The sequence below is a fragment of the Neoarius graeffei genome, chromosome 16 (assembly GCF_027579695.1).
Source record: "Neoarius graeffei isolate fNeoGra1 chromosome 16, fNeoGra1.pri, whole genome shotgun sequence".
In the NCBI taxonomy this organism is placed as follows: Eukaryota; Metazoa; Chordata; class Actinopteri; order Siluriformes; family Ariidae; genus Neoarius; species Neoarius graeffei.
This window is the reverse complement of record NC_083584.1, coordinates 35,425,027-35,449,191: the sequence shown is the minus strand read 5'-3', so window position 1 is coordinate 35,449,191 and position 24,165 is coordinate 35,425,027. Positions and strand designations below refer to the sequence as shown.

The following is a 24,165-nucleotide window of genomic DNA, read 5'->3' as shown; positions in this document are numbered from 1 at the left end:
GTATATCTGCAGAATCTGTAAACATCATGTGTTCGGAAAGGTAAACGCTCTGCTGATGTTTATCAAAAAGCGAATAAAGAGGCTGAAGTTGTCAGTTTACTATGGTATGACTGTGCAACCTTTACCTTCCAGAACAGAACTAATTTCCAGAAGTATTGATTGTAGTCTCTCAAATCATTTCCAGATGGAGTCCCTTTTATAAGCTTCCCCTGGAGGAGTTCTTGTAATAACTATACAGACACTGTTTCTTTCCTCTGGTTTATTTTTCCTCTAGGCTACTTGCAGATCTCAGGTCCAGTCCCTATGTCTAGACAACACATACCATATGGTGACATAAAACTAAGGAATGAAATAATAGCTTAATAGGCTTATCAAATTTACCATGTGTATTGAATGTTGAACAGTCTTAAGAGTTAATGCTTGGCTATAGCATCATATTCGCATGGTTTCTTAATTCTCTACTGCCCCCTTGTGAGTATAGAGACTATTTCACTTGTTCCAACGTGTCAATTTCTGGGCTAGGCTGCATATTAAAAATGTGGGTTTTGTTGTTGTTGTCATTGTTTGACCATGTGCATGAACAAAGCACAACAGATATTACAATACAGCATCAGTGTGAAAATCAATACAGTAATTTTGTTCATATAAATGTAACCATATGATGTGTATGACATGAACTTGTGTTTGCCCATGCAACACATGAATTGTTCTGTCCTCTAGTGATACAGAGTGAAGTTAGAGACAGCTGTGCAGTTTTCAAAACATTTTATGTTCCAACAAATTATTACGGGCTTTTGGAATGGCCACAAAAGCACCTTTTTTTTTTAGTTCATGTGTACGATGTACTCTTTTCTTTTTCAGTATGGTATAGACCCCTTCGCATGTTTGTAAACAAACCGACCGTTGCCAGGATGCGCGCGCAGCCTGGACCCAGAAACAATGGCACTGCCCATAGACCGACATTATGAGCTGTCAGATTATGCAAAACAATTGTCCTTACAAGATCGAGAATGCTACATAAATAAGTTAACTCTAACAAGTGGACATCGCCTACCGGATCCGTATTTAATTAAAGAGTGGACGGGCGATGTCAGTAAGTTCCCTGGTATACAATGGCCAGATATATACTCGTACCTTATTGACAAGACTTCAGTGTACACCCACGGAAAACTTCGTGCCTACAAGTCTTTAGACGCATATGATTATGTTATGTGCGGGCATGTACAACTTGATTAACAATGGGACATTCATATTCATTTTGTTTTAATCAAATTATGCCAGTGATGTGATGGCAATGTGGCTTTAGCTACAACAGCAAATCCCAACACTAAACAGCAATTTGCAGGAGGTAATGGCATGAAAGGAATGATAGTGTAAAGAGTGCAGCTAAGAGAAATCAGAGCTGCGTAAAAAGCGAGAGGCAGAGAGCAGAAATGAAACTGAACGGGGCGGGAGCTAGGTTAGAGCAGTCAACGTAAGTTGGCATTTAGAGTGAGGGCACACAATTTTACCTTTCCATCCTTGCTTTAAAATTGTGATTTTCGGCAGACACAAATAATGATGGCACAAAATCTGGACTGCTTGAGTCAAGCGAGACCTCTCCTACAAACAAAATTGCATGCAAAGCTAAGTTAACATGCTAACAATATTCATTACATTGTGTAACTATGACCCAGCTAATCAGACAGACGTTACCAAAGTATTTTGCTACATCAATAAACGAAGACTAGAAAGAATAAAAAAGAAAGATTTAATAAATAGCCTGATCTTACCTGTGATGAAGTGGGCGCTGCAAACCCGCGCATTTTTGATAGTGCTTTCATCACAGTCTACACGTTTCATGGCTTGTAGTCATAGACGTCGGCGATTTTTTTGGAATGGGTGAGATCCTGCTGGAATTCTGAACATTTTAACCCCATCACTGCTACGATTCTGACACCCGACAACACAACAACTAGGCATTTCTGAGTCTTTTTTGGGTCCAGGCTGCGCGCGCAATTTCCGCTTTCGTATGAATGACGTTTACTGCGAAGGGGTCTATGGCCACAAGACAGAAAATCCAGATCACGAAAGTATAATAGGTGGGTGATTTACTTTATTCTTGAGCTCAACTTTTGTATATTGAGTACTTTATACAATTGTACCCACTTTTAATTAATTTGTGCTCCCTTCGAAAGATAAAGAGTTGAGCATTAAAAACAAAGTGATGCAGCCTATATGCACGACACCAAGCCAGCATTTCACCTACAGTGGTACAAGTCCAAGGGACAACATGGCAAGATTTGAGATTTTCCAATTTGATGCAAATTTCATATCGTGCAGTAAAGCAACAACTCCAAACCACTGAGCTGTGCAGTCTGTTTCTTCAGATCACTACTCAAAACTTTAGGTCCTACCTGCAATTCACTGTACCCTGTTAATGTCGCTAATGGTAGCTTTGCTGAAAAATGCTTGCTCTTTCTGACAATGAATTGCTTTGTTGTGTTGCTGACAGTCTAGTAACACTTTGTTTGTGGAAATTTATTAGATTTAATTCTGCTTATTTGCTATAAAGAAGGAGCTTGGCTCCCCAGGGGAATTTTTAAAGTAGCCTAATATGGTAACAACTGCTCTGTCTGATGCCCCTACCCTGATCATGGGGCAGAGTGATTCCTGCCCCAGTGGACATCTATTAGCACCAGAGGTGGACAGTAACAAAGTGCATTTACTTGAGTACTGTACTTAAGTACACTTTTTGAGTGTCTGTACTTTACTTGAGTTTTTTTTTTTTTTGGAAACTTATGACTTTAACTTCACTACATTTGAAAGACAAATATCATACTTTTTACTCCACTACATTTCTATCAAGGCCCTCGTTACTATGGAGCAGCTTTGAAAGTGGATGTTTTTTTCTTTTCTAAAACATGATTGGTTTTTTTGCAGGTGACACTGAGACAGCTGATCAGTAATCACTAGGGTCATGTCACATCCATAGACTATAAAATCAAGTTCAATGATTTCTCAGCAGCGTTATTTGAACACTATCAGTTGATGGCAGAATGGAAGGAGGCGGTTCTTCTGGAGAATGCACGCACCCATGGCTATACCTAGAACCCATGTTTCAGTTTTCTGAAAGGAATAAAGATTCGTTTCATTTCAAATGTTTGCTTTGTTTGCCAAAAACGAACCACATCACGGCCTATAAAAACTCGCCGTCCAACCTGCGGAAGCATATTGAGGGATGTAAACATTTTATTCCAAGAGAAACTTGTAATGAAGTTGTCTGCTTTTAGAGCTAGCGATAACGTTGCAATAGCTATGCAGTCTGGTTAGTCAAATGACTTTCTATGGATTTGCCTGCCAAGTTGCCATCGCCTTGTCCACAGCTAATGTTGACACATAGCTAGTTAACTTGCACACGGTTAGTTAGCATGTAAAAACGGAGTTACACTAACATGAATAACATTAACTTATCTGAAGTCCTTTCAGAAATATGTTTTAGCGTAATCTTGCCAAATAAACAGAATGTAGAAATCTTTCTTTTCTAGTCGCATTAGCTACCCAATATGATTTTGAGTTTGAAAAGAGTTTGCTAGCATGTCAGGTGGAGTTTCACTGACTAGCTAGCTTAACGTTAAACCACCACAATTGCACGGCATGCGTTCATTTTATGAATTTACATTTCTGTTTTTGGTAATGGCATTAGGTTTTGTAAGCGTTGTGGCAATAATACAATGATGCACTGACAGAAAATGTACTTTTAATACTTAAGTATTTTTAAAAGCAAGTACTTCAGGACTTTAACTTGAGTAAAGATTTGACTACAACTTTCACTTGTATCAGAGTAACATTTGACCAGTGGGATCTGTACTTTGACTTAAGTAATGAGGTTGGGTTCTTTGTCCACCTCTGATTAGCACTTGTTGTAGTGTTGATCACTTGGTAAAATAATAACTATATGGAAAGTTATAAACTAGTGCACCACAACTGTGCAACATCTAGAAAGGCAAGCAAATCAAAGGAACATCGGTTTATATCTGTCAAATAATAATAAAATATCATTGGTTACCCAAAAGTGGTAATTAGTATTTCAACTTTAAGGATGCTGACATTTGTTGTATGGCTGATATATAAGGTAGGAACACCCCCCCCCCCCCCCCCCCCCCCCATGAACGATCTGCTACTGCTCTACTGTCCAGCATTTCTTTAGTTCTGAAGAGAAATGGTAGTAACTATTCATGGCTGCAAATGCTATACGTAATATAAATAATACAGTCATCAAACAATTAGTTATTTTACCATCAGTCTGTGTAGAATTAAGAAACTCTGAATGGAAATGTTGTTTGACGAGCTTCGGCTTTGTCGCTGAAATGGTGACTACGTCTTGCACATGTATATAGAAAAATTGGGCGCCTGTCATTCTGACGATTTCGAGTGTAAATCTAAGGTGAGTGTTCAAATAGTGATTAGTTCCACATCAGCGCCATTCGTAATGCAGCAGAGCGATGCAATGTTTATGGATAACAGTTCTACAGTGGTTTCGTAATTCTGTCTGTAGTCCAGAGGAAGTGAGCCGAAGATCACAAACAAAACTGAACTTAATAAATGACAAGTTTATTGTTGCACAAAATGTACAAAATAACAAGCAAATGGACAGTCCCCTCCCTCCCCCATCCGACTTGCCCATTACTTTCTTCACCAGTATGAAGTTGAAGAGCTGGAACCTATGACTATGGCAAGTCCAATAGTCCAAGCCAAATGCAAGGTTTCTTAGACACAACACACCCAATTCAGTCACTGAACATTGGAAAATGAATAAAAACACCGTATTTACACAATTTCTTCTGAAGTTGTACAGCATGCCATCTATTTATTTATACAGAATATGCTTGTGAACATACCCCTGTATAAAAAAATATACTGTCAGATCAAATTAAGTGAAACTAAGGGCTATAGACATCGAAATACAACACTGCATTTGTTGCATCTTAATTTTATTAAATAATTTATTTTTTAAATACTCATTTATGACATTATTATTATTATTTTTAAAATTGCATCATACTAAAAGAAACATTCTCTAGTTGACGTTAAGCGCATCAGTTCCATGGCCTTTTAGACGGCTGGTGGAAAATCCTCCGCTTATTCACTTATTTACACCAAAACCTTCTGAAATTTTTCAGCTATACGCCCTTTGTGCGTGTGTGTAAGTAAGAATGATTGATATTTCCAGTTTTCTATAAGAATAAATGTGCCCAGAACTTGAACTTGAGTCCAGTAATAGGCAATGTCATGTTGAAATTTGTCAGTATTTCTGATCAGTAGATTTAATTTACCCTAAGGGTGTGTTTTAATGGTATACTACGGTGTTAAGCTTCTGATGATTTGGGACCTATAGTTCACTCAATATGTAATATGTAATAAACTACAGGTCCTCAAAATGGTATCGGATGGTTGCAGAGAAAGTAGCTACAGTGCTGATGGAAATGTGAGTAGCTTCTGAAATAGTTTCATGGCTTTCTGAGAATTCCTTCTCGCGCAGTTTCCTGAAGCAGAACAATTCCTAACTTAGTGCCTTACATGCACGTCTCACTAAGGCCTTTGTTTTGTTCATGAATTGTTCATTCTATATTGGCACAAAACAGCTTATTTGGAACTGCTTTTGCAGTTGTATTTGTATTTCAGTATTGCTGTACAGCACTAGTGAATAAGTCAAACACAAAATCCTTAACCTGTGCTTTTCGAGTATATACAGCAATGCAAGTCTCTTGTTTTATAGATACTGAGTTCTATAGAAATGCAGAATGGCATGATTCACAAATTGATTCTGTAGCTGAAACTGGGAAAGGAAGTGTAGTATTAAAATACTCCTGCAGAATGCAATGGAAGAAGCATGGTGTAGATGAAGAGGTGAGTGTATGAAAAATCAAATGGCATTTCAATGCACGGAGACCGATCTGCACTATACACACTATACACTATACAATGTGAAGCCATTTTCAAAATCTTTATAATTAGTAAGGGGATTATCTATGTGCAAAAATAATCTGCAGAAGTACATAGTTATATGGACCTTATTTGTTGTTTTTGTTTCTGATCATAGGGCTTTAATACAGTATATGCTTTTTTTCTTAAATGTTCTCATCTGGTAAGCCATGGTTCTGTTTCAGCTTTTTTATTTTAATATACCTACATATATATATTTCTATAATCTCTTCATGTTTTTTTTTTTACAAAATCAAAGACATGATGAACAACTGACAATATATTATATATACTTTTTTCCATTTTATGCTTATTTAGGTTTTTGAAATTGACGTTTGCATTTCTTTCATGTAAACAAACAGGTTTCTGAGGGCGCGTCACCCAAAAACTTCCAGCTTTCATATTTTGTTTTGTGTCAGCAACTTCCGTCTTCATCTATTTCTCTCTCCCTTTTCATACTCGTTCAATTTCATCCCTCTCTCTCTAGGCATGTCCCCTCATTGAAGTAGAGCACGGATTTGTTTCGAGGTGCTGTCATCATTTAGATGTCTTGTTGTATACCTTAAGAGAAACAGAGAGTTAAATGTCACACACACACACACACACATATATATATATATATATATATATATATATATATATATATATATATATATATATATATATCCTATTTCATTTTAGAAACAGCATTATTTATGGAAAATAATGTAATCTCACAATAATATTTGAAAAGCATGTGTCTGTTATTCTCATTACTCTTTGTATCAACTAAAAAATAATATTGTTTACACACGATCCAGGCAGTCCTACTCACCTCAGTGCATTCAGCAATCCCTCCACACTGTTTGAAGGCTGCTCTTTCAACACTTTAATGCAGCCCTTCATCTATACACACACACACACACACACACACACACACACACACACACACACACACACACACACGCTGTGTTAAAGAAAGGTCACCTCCTTCTGATCCTCACTCCTACTGTGACAGTGAACACACACATCTGCTCCCAAATGACCAAGTCTGTCACACACACGTACATACATTTTATATATATATATATATATATATATATATATATATATATATATATATATATATATATATATATATATATAATCTTATATATACTGTATATATACACACACATACACTCTCCTAGAAACCAAGAAAAAAAAGTCTCTCAATTTCTCTTTTGTTGTGATTTCCTTACTAGGAATTTCCCAGCAACCCTCCTAGTCACATACGGTATATCATTGGAAAGCCCAGGATGTACTTTTTACAAGACACCAGGATTCAAGTGAATAGCTTGAAAGAGTAAGAGGGTGTGCACGTAAAATGTCAACTACAGAGGACACAAGTCTATGGGTTGGTTCTCAGGAGGATTATATATAATATATATATATATATATGCGCCTTTCACTGATGTCATAATTTTTTGTTTTTCATGCAGTGTCCGCCATATTGTCAGGCAAACAAAGAAACAGCCATGACAGTTAATAATGAAAATTGAGACAACTGCAGTCAGTACAATCTCTCTAAAATTATTAAAAATTTATTTTATACTAGCAGATCATGTTACATCTAAAAGCTGAAACATGCAGGCATCACAGACCTAATATAATTTACCCAAAAATGTATTTATTTATTCTTCCCACTGTGCTCTCTCTCTCTGACTCTCTCTCTCTCTCTCTCTCTCTCTCTCTCTTTGTGTGTGTGTGTGCGCGCGTGTGCACGTTCACCGCTTCATATGCTTTAAATGCAGAGGAGGAATTTTGCTGTGCTTGAATGTACATGTGACAAAAATAAAGGCTTCTTCTTTTTCTTAATTTACCCACAAATGTATTTATTCCACTTGAAAAGTGTTCGGCAAACCAGCTACCGGATTTGGGGCACTACGACATCCTGAACTGTTTAGTCTTTGGGACTTCTAAATAAAACGGAGATGCTAAAGGGCAGACAAAAGTACAGATGCCTAACAATATTTGAAGGCAGGTTTCATGCATGCCAGAATGTTATAAAGAAAAAATATTTATTATGACAAAGGTAAGCTCAAATGTGGACTTCTAATACAACCCCAATTCCAAAAAAGTTGGGACAAAGTACAAATTGTAGCTAAAAACGGAATGCAATAATTTACATATCTCAAAAACTGATATTGTATTCACAATAGAACATGGACAACATATCAAATGTCGAAAGTGAGACATTTTGAAATTTCATGCCAAATATTGGCTCATTTGAAATTTCATGACAGCAACACATCTCAAAAAAGTTGGGACAGGGGCAATAAGAGGCTGGAAAAGTTAAAGGTACAAAAAAGGAACAGCTGGAGGACCAAATTGCAACTCATTAGGTCAATTGGCAATAGGTCATTAACATGACTGGGTATAAAAAGAGCATCTTGGAGTGGCAGCGGCTCTCAGAAGTAAAGATGGGAAGAGGATCACCAATCCCCCTAATTCTGCGCCGACAAATAGTGGAGCAATATCAGAAAGGAGTTCGACAGTGTAAAATTGCAAAGAGTTTGAACATATCATCATCTACAGTGCATAATATCATCAAAGGATTCAGAGAATCTGGAAGAATCTCTGTGCGTAAGGGTCAAGGCCGGAAAACCATACTGGGTGCCCGTGATCTTTGGGCCCTTAGACGGCACTGCATCACATACAGGCATGCTTCTGTATTGGAAATCACAAAATGGGCTCAGGAATATTTCCAGAGAACATTATCTGTGAACACAATTCACCGTGCCATCCGCCGTTGGCAGCTAAAACTCTATAGTTCAAAGAAGAAGCCGTATCTAAACATGATCCAGAAGCACAGACATCTTCTCTGGGCCAAGGCTCATTTAAAATGGACTGTGGCAAAGTGGAAAACTGTTCTGTGGTCAGACGAATCAAAATTTGAAGTTCTTTATGGAAATCAGGGACGCCGTGTCATTCGGACTAAAGAGGAGAAGGATGACCCAAGTTGTTATCAGCGCTCAGTTCAGAAGCCTGCATCTCTGATGGTATGTGGTTGCATTAGTGCGTGTGGCATGGGCAGCTTACACATCTGGAAAGACACCATCAATGCTGAAAGGTATATACAGGTTCTAGAGCAACATATGCTCCCATCCAGATGACATCTCTTTCAGGGAAGACCTTGCATTTTCCAACATGACAATGCCAAACCACATACTGCATCAATACCAGCATCATGGCTGCATAGAAGAAGGGTCCAGGTACTGAACTGGCCAGCCTGCAGTCCAGATCTTTCACCCATTTGGCGCATTATAATACGGAAGATACGACAATAAAGACCTAAGACAGTTGAGCAACTAGAATCCTACATGAGACAAGAATGGGTTAATATTCCTATCCCTAAACTTGAGCAACTTGTCTCCTCAGTCCCCAGACATTTACAGACTGTTGTAAAGAGAAAAGGGGATGTCTCACAGTGGTAAACATGGCCTGGTCCCAACTTTTTTGAGATGTGTTGTTGTCATGAAATTTAAAATCACCTAATTTTTCTCTTTAAATGATACATTTTCTCAGTTTAAACATTTGATATGTCATCTGTGTTCTATTTTGAATAAAATATGGAATTTTGAAACTTCCACATCATTGCATTCCGTTTTTATTTACAATTTGTACTTTGTCCCAACTTTTTTGGAATCGGGGTTGTAGTAATAAACAAGCCAGGGCCTAGATCTAGCATTCATCCATTATCTGTAGCCGCTTATCCTGTACAGGGTTGCAGGCAAGCTGGAGCCTAGCCCAACTGACTATGGGCGAGAGGCGGAGTACGCCTCAGGCAAGTTGCCAGATCATCGCATGGCTAAATCAGAGACAAACAACCATTCACACTCACATTCACGGTCAATTTAGAGCCACCAATTAGTCTAAGCTGCATGTCTTTAGACTGTGGGGGAAACCGGAGCACCCGGAGGAAACCCACACAGAAACACACGGGGAGAACATGCCAACTCCATACAGAAAGGCCCTCATCGGCCACTAGACTTGAACCCAGAACCTTCTTACTGTGAGGCGACAGTGCTAACCACTTGCACCACTGTGCCTCCTAGATCTAGCATATTTTATGGTATTTAGCTGAGTCTATATTATCAGTACATAATAAATATCCTGCTAGTCGAGCCAAGCTTTAGGTCTAATAAAATAAATCACATCCAAAGCCCACATCCAGATCTACATTTTAACGTTGCACAGAGCTTAAACATTAACCTGATATAAAATGTTCTCCACACACACGGGAATGCTTTGTTGGCATCAAGGCTTCCCATTTACCTTCAGCTCGCCATTTTTCTTGTTTTTCTGAATTCGCCAGGAAGCGGTGAAAAGTTAAACCAGGCTCATTTCCATGTCTGTTTTTGTAACTGGGTTTTATTCTTAAGAACAACTCGCAGTCCAAGGGCTGAATTACATGTTCCATACAGCAATTATACACGTATAAAAAGAGTAAAAGGTGACATCAAACATTTACAATATATCAACATTTACAATTGTTTAAAATAACTGCCACTTAAAAACCTTTCTATTATAGTAGAAAATCCATAGGTGAAATTTACACACTGAATTAGGTAACTACGAGTACTGTGGGAATAATCTTCAGTAAACACATATCAATAGGCAGGTCTAACTACATTAAATTATTTAAAAGTTTAGCGAGGTAGGGTAGTGGGCTTTTAGCATAATGAGCGGTGCGTGCTGGCAATTGGTCAAGTTTTTTGTTTTGTCTGGTGATCCTGCCGCTCACCTCACCCCTTAGTCGAGGTAACCAGTGTTTGTACAGTTCAGACTTACACAACTTCTTGGCAAAGTTCAGACACAAAGTGATGCATCGATCTTCAAGTTCTTGGAGATGGAGAATTTCACAAGCCGCAGAGGAACTGGTAAAATTGTTGCCTAGGATGATTTTTGTAGCTTGTACTTGGATGTTTTCTGTCTTTTTTCGTTGGATAGTAGTTAAGCCTGGACGCCACAGAGGTGTAGCGTACTCCAGGACTGGGCATACAAAACGTGTAGACAGTCACCAGGTCATGTACAGGTAGATGAAATTGCCGTAGTCGGCAGAGGAGATAAAGCCTCTGATTCCCCTTCTTGGTTATTTCAGTAACATGTGCTTCCCATCTCAGGTCCACCTGGAATGCCACTCCTAGGCACTTTGCAACACTGACAACTTCCAGCTCATGACCGTCAATGGTGAGAGGAAGAGGTGGTGGAGGGTTGTGGGCGAAGCAGACATGCATGGCCTTACACTTCCCAGGGTTGAGTCTCATCTTCTTGTTAGTGGTCCATGTAGTAAGGTCATTAAGGTCATCTTGAAGTTTGGATGGGTCGGGTATAAGCCTTGACTCGATGAGATTCAGATCATCAACAAAAGCCCATGACTGAGACCTCATGTTGTCAGCTACCGCATTGACGTGGGCGATGAAGACAATTAGACCAAGCTTTGTGCCCTGAGCTAGGCCACAGGTGAGTGTTTCTATATTAGAGTATGTCCCTTGTACCTTGTTTTTTGTCTCCGGTCAGTGTGAAAGTTGGCAATCCATAGAACTATTTCTGGTCGAACGCCTAGCTCCAGGAGGTGATTTATTGCTGCAGTATGATCAACTAAATCGAAAGCTTTGCTAAAGTCCAAAAAAGCACTACAGGTCTCTGGCATCATTCTTTTAGATGTCACTTCTACACATTTATCTGTAGATGTTTACTGAATTGGTCTTACAGTCACTCGCGTACACTGTTTGGCAATATGGTCAAATAAACAAATCCACAGTTGTGATGACGTCATGTGAAAGTCCTCCACACACACACGCACACATTTATTTATTTATTTATTTGTGTGCGTGTACTTCTATCTTTGTGGGGACATTCATTGACATAATGCATTCCCAATTCCCTTGCCCCTTACCCTATCCTTAACCATCATAACCAAATGCCTAACCCCACCCCTAACCTAAACCTAATTCTAACCTGAACTCTAAAACTAAGTCCTTACCCTTAAACAGCCCTTTGAAAATGTGAAGACCAGCCAAAATGTCCTAACTCTGTTGGTAAAAAATGTATTCCGGTCCTCAATATGTAGCAAGTACAAGTACACACACACACACACACACACACACACACACACACACACACAATCTGTTAGGCCACACTGCTATGAAAATATACTCTTAGGAAAAGCAAATTTGGACAGTGAAGTGTTCTTGGCTTCTCCATAGCCCTGTTCCACTGCATGGTACCGGCTCGACTTGATTCAGCTCTACTTGTCTTATTTGGTTTTCCATCAGGCTAAAGTTGTTGATAGTACCTGGGACCTTTTTTTGTATCACCTCCATCAAGGTTCCAAGCAAGCTGCGGTGATACTAAAAGGTGACATGAAAACACTGCAGACTACTGATCGGTCAGAGTGAATAGTCACTATCGCTCCATCATCATTGTGCAAAGTGGAATATCCTGAACAAGCTAACTGTTGCATTCTGATAGTGAGGGTCCCTAAGCTGTATCCCCTTATCCTTATGCACTGCAAAAGGTATAGAATTCAAGGGATCTTCACAGAGATCTTGATTGCTAAAACAGTTTCATTTGGAATGCAATGCAACCTTCTGAACAGCAGACAACATCAGGGTCATTCCTTGATTGTTTGTTGTGTTCTACAGGACAGCAGTTGGATGTATTTAGCATGCTAATACAAACAACATTGTTCAAAATAGTTCTGCATTCTGGAGAAACTTTTGAGATAAATGTATTGAAACTTCTGTAGACTGTAGGTATTTCAATTTTTTTTAATGCGTTTGTTGGTTGTTAAACTCCTTGTGCACTTCAGTGCTCTGATCTGTTGTGCTGAATAGTCTCCTATAGTTAGCATCTCCTAGTTCATGGTATCCAGTTATTTAGCACAAAAGTCTTTTAGCACAAATCCAAAGTCTTTTAGCACAAGTTCTAAAGTCTCTTAGCACAACTCTATGTTCTTTAGCACAACTCTGGATTATGGTCACAATAATTGAAAAAAAAAATACTCATCTTGATATAGGAAGGGGTTTATTATGATTGCTTCGGTACTGGAAGCTGGAATTTCTGCTGCTGTGCATGTTAAAGGTCATAGGCAATGGTTGGAGGTGAAACGTAGAATATCAACTTTATTGTCTAGAAGAACGACCCAAAAAGCGAATTCAATCTTCCTAGTGTCTAATTTGCACCCTAAGATTGAATAAAATGGTTAAAATATACTGTTTTGCCCAATTTCCGAAGGTTTGTTTACATCTCACTTATGCACACTTTCACCGCCAGGGGACCGTCGTCGTGATGTCATTCAAGGCAAACAGACTGGGAGCAGCTCTGTGTTTACCTGCGAACCGAGCACACGTGTACGGACTTTGGTCGTGAGAGGTTGTGTAAAATGTCTGAAAGCGATAGCGATTTTGAAGTAGGAACTCTCCAAATTAAATATCAAGAGGTGAAACCATATATGTATGAACCTATGGCCGTTGCGAAGCAATCGGTGAATGTGGCTCACTGGTTTGACCGTGCGGCCTCGGAATCGGACAGCGACTCGGCCAACTCTGATCGCGGTGACCCCGGACCTCAACAAGACTCGCGCCCAAACGATTTATCCTGGTAGTTATGATAAATTCCTACTTTCGTCGTAATACTAAATAAGAGCCCTTTTGAAGAATAATTAAACCGCCCTCCCTAGTGGATATAGGTAACGATTACTTGACAGTGCGCCGGTAGGCCACATTAGCCTGCCATCCGCGGCATTATACTATTTATAGCCTACTCAAAGCAAAGAAATATCCCTTTGTCTCATTTCCACAATGATTGTACAGGATTCCTCAGGATTCTTGACTTGTCAATTGCAAGCAAAAGTAAAAATGTTTACCTCCAGTCTTCTCCTTTTTGCTTGAGTGTTCCTGGTCCATTTCTTCTTTGACTGCTTGATTTTGTTTCACACGCACAATCCACTGTCTCCGCCTCGTTGCCTCTTCCGGAAAAAAACAACCCTCTGGTGTCACACGCACAATCCACTCTCTCCGCCTCGTTGCCTCTTCCAGAAAAAAACAACCCTCTGGTGTCACACGCACAATCCACTCTCTCCGCCTCGTTGCCTCTTCCGGAAAAAAAAACAACCCTCTGGTGTCACACGCACAATCCACTCTTTCCGCCTTGTCTCCTCTTTCAGAAAAAGCCAACCCACTCGCTCCGCCTCTTCTCCTTTTTTGGAAAAAGCCAACCCTCTCGCTCTGCCTCTTCACTTTTTTTGGAAAAAGCCAACCCTCTTGCTCCGCCTCTTCTCCTCTTTCGGAAAAAGCCAACCCACTCACTCCGCCTCTTCTCCTTTTTCGGAAAAGGACAATCCTCTCGCTTCGCCTCTTCTCCTCTTCCGGAAAAAGCCAATCCACTCTCTCTGCCTCTTCTCCTCTCTTGGAAAAAGGTAAAAACTTCTTCCTGAACCAGTCCCGTTGTTACAGTTCACTGCACAACAATAAGGCATGGTTTTTCTTTGGAAATTCCAGAACACACATCTGCACTCAAGCTGAACGGCAATGCAAGTAAACGGAAGTGGACTCAACTCAAGTGGTTTGTTTGTCTTGAATGACGTCACGCGCCAAGTGGTCACGAAAATCACCGAACAGAAATTCGCCGCGATCTGCGCTAACTTATTTTAATTATTACTTATTAACAATACTTCTTGGGACCAGAAGAAAATTACAGAGGGTTTTTTAACATATAAAGTTTCAAATGTGCATAAATTGAAAACCGTTGCCTATGAGCTTTAAGGATCAGTTGTTGATCCCTGAAACATGGACTGAAAATCTGATTCTTTGGTGTCTTTGGATATTTGTAGTTAAGCCATAATAAACCCTGAATTGTGGGCACCTTCATAGATAACTTCAGTCACTTCTGATCATATCACAAATTCAACTGACTGTCAATAATTGCGCGTTTGCTGAATTAATTAACCAGGGGATTATGTCTCTTTCCCTGTTTGACAACGTGTTTTGCTGACTATGTTTCATATGTATTTGACTAATAAAGCTACAAAGTCTTTAACCGAAATAAAGCCCAATTTCAATGAATTAAAACAAAGAACAAACAAAAAGCTTTCTTTAAACTCTTATCATCTTGTAAATTTCGCTTGACTTTTCATTCTTTATCAAATTAGCAAATTATAAGTAATAAATATGATATAATTTAGGCTTAGCACTTTAATAAAGACAAAACAAACCTGGAATTTGGCTGTAGCGGTGTACTGTGTCAGGGTGTGTGCTGTGTTAAATAATTTGGAGGGAGGATTGGTGACTAACATACGGACGACATCAAACATGGCGGTTTCAAGATGGTGGAGTGGGGAAATACAATCGCTCGTTTTCTATCAGAATCTCGGCAACTTTCATAAAAAAAATCCATCAAACATCTTTAAACATGATCAGTAAGTATTCATAATAAAAATTAAATGTTCTTGGGTCTTGTGCTAAAGAACTTAGCATTGTGCTAAGAGACTTTAGAACTTGTGCTAAGAGATTTTGTGCTAAATAACTGTAAACCTAGCCCATTAGCTAACAAACATTACTAAACATTATTAAGATTTGAAGGAACAGTGAAGAATTATGAGTTTTTAGCTCTGTTTAGGTTATATATTTGTTTTATTCCACACCAACTGAATGACTGGCAGAGACGACACAGACACAATTCTGAGAATCAGCATCCCTCCATTGTTCTTGTGTGAGTTGTGCTGAAGGTGACATCATGGCAGTTTCATGCAGTGTTACCATGATGACCAGCTATGTCTATCTGAAGTGGAAAATGAAGTTCCTGATAGCAAAAGCAAGTAGAGTAGAGCTGAGTTGAGTTGGTACTACACTGTTTACAAAATATGGATGAGTCATGGAATATGGATTCACAGAAAATAAAAAATATAATGCAAAGTACGGCTCCTTTATTCATTGATACATGATATTTTCCATGAAATATCAATAGTAATGTAATAAATGAAACATATAAATGCAAGTAAGATATTTTAATTATGAACTTCAGCAGTCCAAACATTTAATTGATTAAGACTTATTAATTTGTTTTAAGAAGTTGAAATTGAAGACTTTGGTTTAATTTGTTCAATATGTCTTCCATGTCTGAAATTACAATAAGATCCAGAAAAGTTGCAAGGAAATAAACAAATCCTTTGTCTTCATATGCAATTGCTTGCAAATTTATTAGGGCATATTTAGTTGGCCTTTCTTTGGTTTTGTTTTTCTCTTTGAGGTAATGGATTTGACGGACATTTCATGGCATGTCCGTGATTTCCGAACTCTTTTCTGTGGCTATGGACTCTTTGTATAATTTATGGGCACTTCGGTCTGCGCTGCTTTTTAACGTCTCCTCCATCTTTTTAATGACACAAAGCTTATGGATATTTTTGTTTGCTTTATGAAATTTCTGTGTGCCTTCAGTTTAGATACAGATTCATCACTGATGTTATGTAACACTGCAGTGTTCTTAAAGTTTGGTGACAACGGGACGTAAACTTCTTTTCAAACTTTATCTACATCAGTCTTTGGGTGAAATACGTAAACTTCACCCCCTTTTGGCAAAAATGGCATTTCAGAATTGTGTTCTCTGTGCATTTTTAGATGTTCCACATCTCTTATCGAAAGACTCGTCTACCGATTAGTTAGTATTGGCTTGACTTTATCTGGTGCTTCTACCTCCATCATGTAGCTACCATCAGCAGATAACCTCACCATGGAGAGTCTTTGTGACATCCGTGTCATTGTTCCATAGACTCGTAGCAATGGCCATAAAATTAACCATCTGTGATGCATCATATGTATGAAATCTGTAACCAATCTGTAATATACTGAAATGTCCATGACCAATCTGTAAATTACTAGCATCTGTGATGCATCCATATTAAAATCTGTAACCACTCCATATTTTATATCCTTTTTTTATTATATTGACGTAATCTGGAATCCATGACCCATCCACATTTTGTCAACCACCCCAGTACCATGCAGTGGAAAAGGGCTGTAAAAGTGTTTTACCTGGAATCTTCTCTAAAATCCTTTGTTCTAGGGTTCCTGTATTGGTTTCCCCAAACTGAAAAACTCTTTAGGCTTCTAGATTGAACAATTTTTAATCTAGTGTAGAGTAAGTGAATGGATGATTGTAGAAACAGAACCATAATGTGTTTGCAGATCAATAATAATAATAATAATAATAATAATAATAAGCCATGTCTTACGTCAATCTTGGAGGTTTTAGCAAAGGCACCCACAGGGTGAACGTGATCATAGAGGATAATGACGCCCACCATAACACGCATGCAGAACAGCATAGTGTCCGTGTTGGTGAAACGGCACCGGTATTCCCTAGATACACAGAACAACAGTGAGATTCATCTTCCTGTTACTCTCACTGACCTGTATTTTAGCTAATGAAGACTGAAGTATAAAGACAACAAAATATAAGGTAAGGCAAAAGAGCAAAGGTGCTTCATTGTCCTTGAATTTTATTTTATTTCTGACCAGCACAAAATCTCATCTAAACACATTCAGTGAGTGCCTATGCTCTCAGTTTGAAATTTAATCTCAATGAATGTGTGGGTAAGAATGATTTTTATCAGATAAATTAAACTTTCTGTCCAAGTGAATCTATACAATAAGTTCTACAAATGTTTCATTTGTATCTGATGATGGAAGATTTGTCTTAGAAGAAATAATGTGGTTTTCAGGATTATACTGTGTTGAAGTCAGTTGTGGTCCCAAAATATTATAGTATTATATAGTTATGGCGCTATAAACAAGATGTTAATTGTTGTTTAAGTGGCTAGCTAAAAAGTATTGCTAGCAGCTAGCAATTGTTAGCAGTACCTGTTAATTAGCCACAATTAACCAACACTAGCTGGAGAAAAACAATCTCTCATAACCTGGAGGAAAGATTTAAAGGTTTTCCACTTCAGTGTAATCCATTAATCAAACTATTTAAACCAAATCATATGTAAAATTAATGTGAATTCTGAAGAGCAGACAGCATGGTGCTTTTAATTTCTTTCAATACTTTACAGTATTTACAGTAAGTAAGTATTCACCCCTTAAACTTTTCCATACTTTGAATAACAATCTAGAACAGAAATGGGCTTAATTTGGGATTATGTCATGAGTCTACACAAAACAGGCCAAGATACTGAACTATTGAATAAGGCATGTTGGGGAAATTGAAAAAAATGTTCTCTGTTCTGATGAGAGCAAGATTTTTGGCCTTGGCACAAAGCATTATGTTTGGCAGAAAACCAACAAAGCTCATCACCATAAACAAATAATTCTCACATTGAAGCATGATGGTGGTAGCATCGCCTGGGAAACCTGTCAAGGGTTGTGGGTAAGAAGCATGGAGCCAAATACAGGGCTATCATAGGAAAAAAAAATAGTCTACTAGAGACTTCAGACTGCAGAGTAGGTTCCAACAGGACAATGACCATAAAAGCGACACTGGAAGAGTTGAAAACCAAGAACTTGAATGTTTTAAAATGGCCCATTTAAAGCTCAGACCTCAGTCCAAAGGAGAATGTGGCAAGATGTAAACATTGCTGTTCACTAAAAATCTCCATCCGGTCTGGCAGAGCTTGAAATATTTTGGCAAGAAGAACTGGCAAACATACCAGCATCCAGATGTGCAAGCTGATAGAGATGTATTCTAGATGTAGCTGTAATTGCAGCTACTATTAGTATAGTAGCTGCACTGCTACAAGTATTGATCTCTGGGTGTCTGAATACTCATGCAATCAACAAATATGTGTTTTTTTTGTTTAAGTAACTTTTGTCACAATAAAATTAAATGCATCTAATATGTCTAGCATGTCTAATAATTGGTCAATACAGTATATTGTGTTAATCAAATGGTAATCCCAAATATGTCCATTTTAGTATTGGGGTGTAACATTACAAAATGGAAATGTCCAAAGGAGTTGTGAAGCTCTGTACATTTCAATTTTGTGATTAAAAAAAATCTGACGCTCTTCAAATTTATTCCATTAATTATTTCCAATAATTGTTGGTTTGTATCATGATTCTGATCATGCTAATCTCATTTACTAGCATTTTAATTTTTCCTTCTTTTTATGGTTGAAATTGTCTATCTTTCCTTACATTGGGTCCTTTCTAAACAAATCAATGTCTGGACCAGGGAATATCTGTGTGGGTTTTCTTAAAAAGACAGAACTTACGGAGTCTCCAGCATGACCCGACACACGCAGGCCATAGTGCTCAGGCAATCTGTGGTGTCTTCAATAGGCAAAGTTTTGTTCTGCAATATACATTATATAGGTAAGGCAATACCAATGAACGTCCCCAGAGGGCCTTTTTTTTTTAAATACACCATATTTTTAAAGATAAATTTGTCTACACAGTTCAAACCATTACTCGAGCAGTTCTATATACTTGCCTCTGACACAAACTTGGTTGTGGCATTACTCAAGGTTTTCAGCATGGGTGTTGCTTCAGCGTAAAACAGAGACATCCGATTGGCCATTTCGTTATTGACTTCATTCTCTGCCTCTAACTGCAGGAAAGATAAATATTAGTTGCTCAGACAGTGAACATATGCATATGTGCATGATAATGTGTTCAAACTTCAGATTGAAAGTTTATTTTGGCACAGCACCTGCTGATTGTTCAGTCGATTTCTGCTTATGGTCCTCCTGTAGTAACTGAAGTCATTCTGAATGGCTGGATTTGTCATCTAGGGGAGACAAGACAACTTGTTCAGTACATCTGATAATCATTCAGGCTGTTCTGATGCTGTAAAAATGGCTGTTTATTACATCACATTACACAACTTCACATCACCGACAAAGCACACAGAATGAACAGTATGCTATGCATTGATCTCACCTTTAGCTCGTCAAAGCTAAGAGTGAAATGCAGGATCTCTGCAAACTGTTTAGCCAGAGCCTGTTCTCTCTCCAGGTGCTGCATGGGAGCGTACGGTGGGCTCGTCAGTGCTTCCAACAGGCTGCGCAGGGCATTTTCTGGAACAACAATATCACACAATTAGAAATATTTCCCCCAAACGTTTATTGTTCTCTGCGATAAATTGGTTTAGAAGAGGTTTATGCATTTTAACAGCTTATGTTTATTTTTATGAGGGTGATAAATAAGAATCGGGGAACACTAGAGATTCCTTGGAGTTTAAGGTGTTCGTTTCAGATCATTAGTCAGTTGGTCAGCAAGTACATCAATGGATGCAGAATCTTTAAAACAGAACCTAAATCTAACTTTCTGTCATATTGGAACATGATGTGTCCATTAACGTCTTTAGCATGCTTTAACAGGTCTCGAGAGAAGCCACCTTTTCACCTCATGAAATATGCAGCAGTGCTTCTATAAATAACAAGCCAATATGTATATCTGGAGGTCTGATGAGAAACTTGAAACCTCCTGAACTGTTATCTGGTGCCTGGATACAAGAGATGGAAAAAATGAAGACATGGATATGTTGAGAAGTATGCTTTTTTCGCCTGCAGTCATCATTTCATTTACTTGGTGTGTTAAGTTTCTCCTGAGTCAGATGCATTCCCATGCACAGATTTAATGCTGCGTTACTGGTTTGTCAGCACAGGCAAGGGAGAAGTGGTATGAGCTCCTGAATCTGCTAAAGTCTCATCCTCCCATGCACGGGACATGGAAGCTCTGCATCCTTTACACTCTGCCGGATGTGGTAGCCATGGCGACACTTCTGTGAAAAGTCTTTCATCTGCACCAGAGGGAAAGCACATGCTGCTAGGGTCTTTGCACACTGCTGCCTTGTTGGCTCAAGTGGTGGCCACATCATGTAATCCTACCTATCCTTTCATCTAAAAAAAATTGCTTAAAAAAAAAAAGCCCTGGACATCCACTCACCTAACCTGAGTGAAAATTCATAGAACCGCTTCAGCTTGGCCACCAGGGGGCACACAGCATTCCAGGCTTTCTCCTGAAGCTGGAGGTCATTGGGGTTTTGAATAGCCTGAAGAAGAGAATGAACAAATTTTAGACCAAAGATCTGTAATAGTTATGCTAGAAATTGACAAACCACTGTGGGTAAACAGAGTTACAATGAAAGACATCAGCACTGATCCTTTCTTCTTTCTGCAAATTAGCTTCCACTGGCTGCAGGCTTTGATCTACAGGATCTGAGAGTTTTCACAGCTGAATAAACCCCATGTACCCATTGGTACTATGCAAACATATGCACCCAAACCTATAAAACCAACCTATTAGAAAAAAAATTTATTCATAAAGCAGAACTGAATTGTAGATTTCCAGCTGTGTGGCTGAGAACTGCTTACTCCTTTGAACATGCTCTCACCTCTCTTATCTCTTGCCCCGCTCCGCTGTAGGACTGTAACTCTGCTAAGATACCATGAGCCTCCTCCAGAACGGCACTGACTTGATTCCAAACGGCCGTCTCTGCCTCTGTAGGCTGGGCATCTGTAGATCAAACATGGTCCCAATGTCAGTTAATGGACGTCAATGTAGATTAAAGTCAAACACAGCCAATGTTCTTACTGGTTCTTCTGTGTTACTTATCACCTCTGTCAGACACAGCCTTGTATGTGCTCCTTTCTCCTTTGACGCCAATAGTTTAACTGGCCTAATAGGCACATTACTATTGATTCACAGAAATGGTAGTAAACCAAGTACCATACCCGGTTCCTGACCCTGATGGAAGATAGTTACTCCATACTTTGGTTGTATTATTAGTTTTTTATCATTTCAGAGAGAGCATTCTGTCCAAAGGCATTGATAATCCACATAGATTAGTCTGGTAATAACTGTGGTGTTATTTCCGGCTGTAAATACATTAAGGGGATTTAGATTTTATTAGAGTATATTTGAGGATTTGTTGTGGTTGAAATAGCTTTCGGGGATTGATTGAGCAGATGCATTTGAGATTCTGAGCTTGGTGTGACTAAACAAGGACTTCATGGAAGCACTGTACCACCACTGTCCATTTTTTTTTCTGCACTCTATTCATAGGTTCAAATACAGTTTATTTACAGTTTACTCATTCTTCATTTGTAAGAAGAAGTAGAAACAAGTATTTGATATACAGTATCTGACATGTATTTTCCTTTCTCAGGCCTATACACACACAACTAGTCATACACACTAAGGTGGGGTTTACATTAGACCGTATCAGCGGATCATCAGATTAACGTTTTTAAAAATGATTAGCGTGCACACGGCAACGCCAATACACGATTCGTGTGCACACAGCAACGCCAATACACGGATACGCTAATCACATGACTAATTCGGCACGTAAGTTGAAATGTGTCAGTGCGGCTCATCGCTTCCTCCTCAGCGGCTGCGCTCCAAATCACTCCGCCCTGAACAGTGAGTGCCCTCTGGAGGGTGCGCACTCCGGCCCTGCGCAGCTCACAGAGCGCGCGAGTGAAGTGCACGAGCAGTGATTTGGGACTGAGCCGCTGTGCGCAAGTCACCACTTGCAAGTGGAAGGATGGCAAGCCTAAAGACAATCATAACTACACAATGGGCAGTATTTGCATCAGTATTTTCATACTTTTATACTCTTTAATGAAAGGTGATACAAGGCGGAAGTCCGTGACGTTCTTCAGCAGTCGCGTCACATGACCAACGCCAGCGAATCAGGAAGGTGGATGTCACAGTGACGTTGTCCAATGACGACGCCAGCTAGAGCTCAGCACAGCGTATCCGCGTATTCTCAATGTCTACACAGCACCGGACCAGACACAATCTGGATTGAATATGTGGACCCTGGCGGATTCCCGTTTCCCGGCGTTTCCAGGCGTTTTAATGTAAACGGACAGTGCATCCGCGAAGAAAACGAGACAGATACGGTCTAATGTAAACTTGGCCTAAATGTGATCATCCTAGTCATCTAACCTTGTATTAGTTTTCAAAATACAGTTGATCTATTTTTGCCCAAGCTTGTTTCTGCATAGTTTTGCCATATTTAGTACAAGGGAACTAAATTTGCTGAATTAAACCATTAAGTTCCTTATTCTTGGCCACACAAGAGGATAATTTGGCCAACTTTGAGGACAGTTTGCCTCACTAGAATTGCAAAAGGTGACCAGATTTTAGTTTGATCTTAAACAGTTAGCTTGCTGTGGTGTCGGGTGAGAAAATCCAATCGTTACCACTCCAATATACTCACAGTCCAGTCATGGTAGCCACGATTTTAAATATTAAATATTAAACATCTTCAGATATCAAATAGATTACTATTTACAACTGAAAGGCCTGAGTTTCCTAAAAGCATCGCAGCACAAAGAGCATCATTAAATGGTACACTGCAAAAAATTGAAAACTGAATTTGAGGAAAAAATTACTTAATGCTAGTGAAATTATCTTGCTGCATGGACGGATATTTTTACTTGATAAGACATCTTAGAACAAGTTGGTTGCAATCTAGAACTAGGTTTAATAATCTCAGTCTTGGTGTCTTGTATTCTTCTAATAGGAAATGCTAGATCATTTCAACTATTTTTAAGATATTTTTACTTGTTATATTTTGTAGTGTAGAGTGAGCAGCACAATGAACTCTCTCTCTCTCCTAGTTAAGATGCTCTTAGTGTTAAGAGGGTTTTGGGAAACCCACCCCGGTTGTCCATTTTGTTTTGATCTAATTTTGCTTGTTGAAGATCCCTGGTTCTGACAGACGGGATCATTGGTCAGGACTCTGTTTGGACTCTTTGTGAGCATAATGTGAAAATGTGTGTTGCTGTATTCTGGGCAAAACTTATAGTGTGAGGAGGTTAATGAGTAAGACAAGTCAAGGCAAAAAAAAAAATCTGTGAAATTTGTCATTATATCTGGGGTCTTTCATATTTTTAATATCGATTAGGATTGCATTTTGTAGTGTGGCCCAGGCATTAGATATAGATTTAATTATATATTACCTGTACCTAAAATAGGTCATGGCAAGTGTCAACTTTCCATTTATGTAAAATGAAATGAATGCTGTCAAAACTGGAGGTAGGAAGCTTTCAGTTGAAAGCACTGAATTGTATTTTATTTCTTGAGCTTTGGGCACACTAAGATTGTGAGAAAGGAAACCAAGAACTGTGACAGAGGTGGCCATTCCCTGTTGCATCAGAAACAATAAAATACAGAGCAGAACAGGCTGCTGTCCATGTTCTCCTTTAAAAGTGCTTTATGGTTA

The 24,165-nt window shown here is 38.9% G+C and overlaps 1 protein-coding gene across 6 annotated transcripts in view; it reads right to left on the bottom strand.

Annotated features, from left to right (window-relative positions):
• Positions 1-4,572: 4,572 nt before the first annotated feature.
• The window catches only part of fam49al (family with sequence similarity 49 member A, like), a 65,677-nt gene continuing 46,084 nt past the window's right edge, over positions 4,573-24,165 (bottom strand). For all 6 annotated transcript variants that reach the window (XM_060942830.1, XM_060942832.1, XM_060942831.1 and 3 more), the window contains 9 exons: positions 21,322-21,443; positions 20,874-20,979; positions 19,866-20,002; positions 19,636-19,713; positions 19,417-19,533; positions 19,199-19,278; positions 17,219-17,345; positions 6,779-6,849; positions 4,573-6,525 (listed from right to left, as the gene is read on the bottom strand). In XM_060942830.1, the coding sequence (XP_060798813.1) occupies positions 6,462-6,525; positions 6,779-6,849; positions 17,219-17,345; positions 19,199-19,278; positions 19,417-19,533; positions 19,636-19,713; positions 19,866-20,002; positions 20,874-20,979; positions 21,322-21,443 (902 nt within the window). In that variant the 3' untranslated portion in view covers positions 4,573-6,461. The remainder of the gene's footprint in view (positions 6,526-6,778; positions 6,850-17,218; positions 17,346-19,198; positions 19,279-19,416; positions 19,534-19,635; positions 19,714-19,865; positions 20,003-20,873; positions 20,980-21,321; positions 21,444-24,165) is intronic.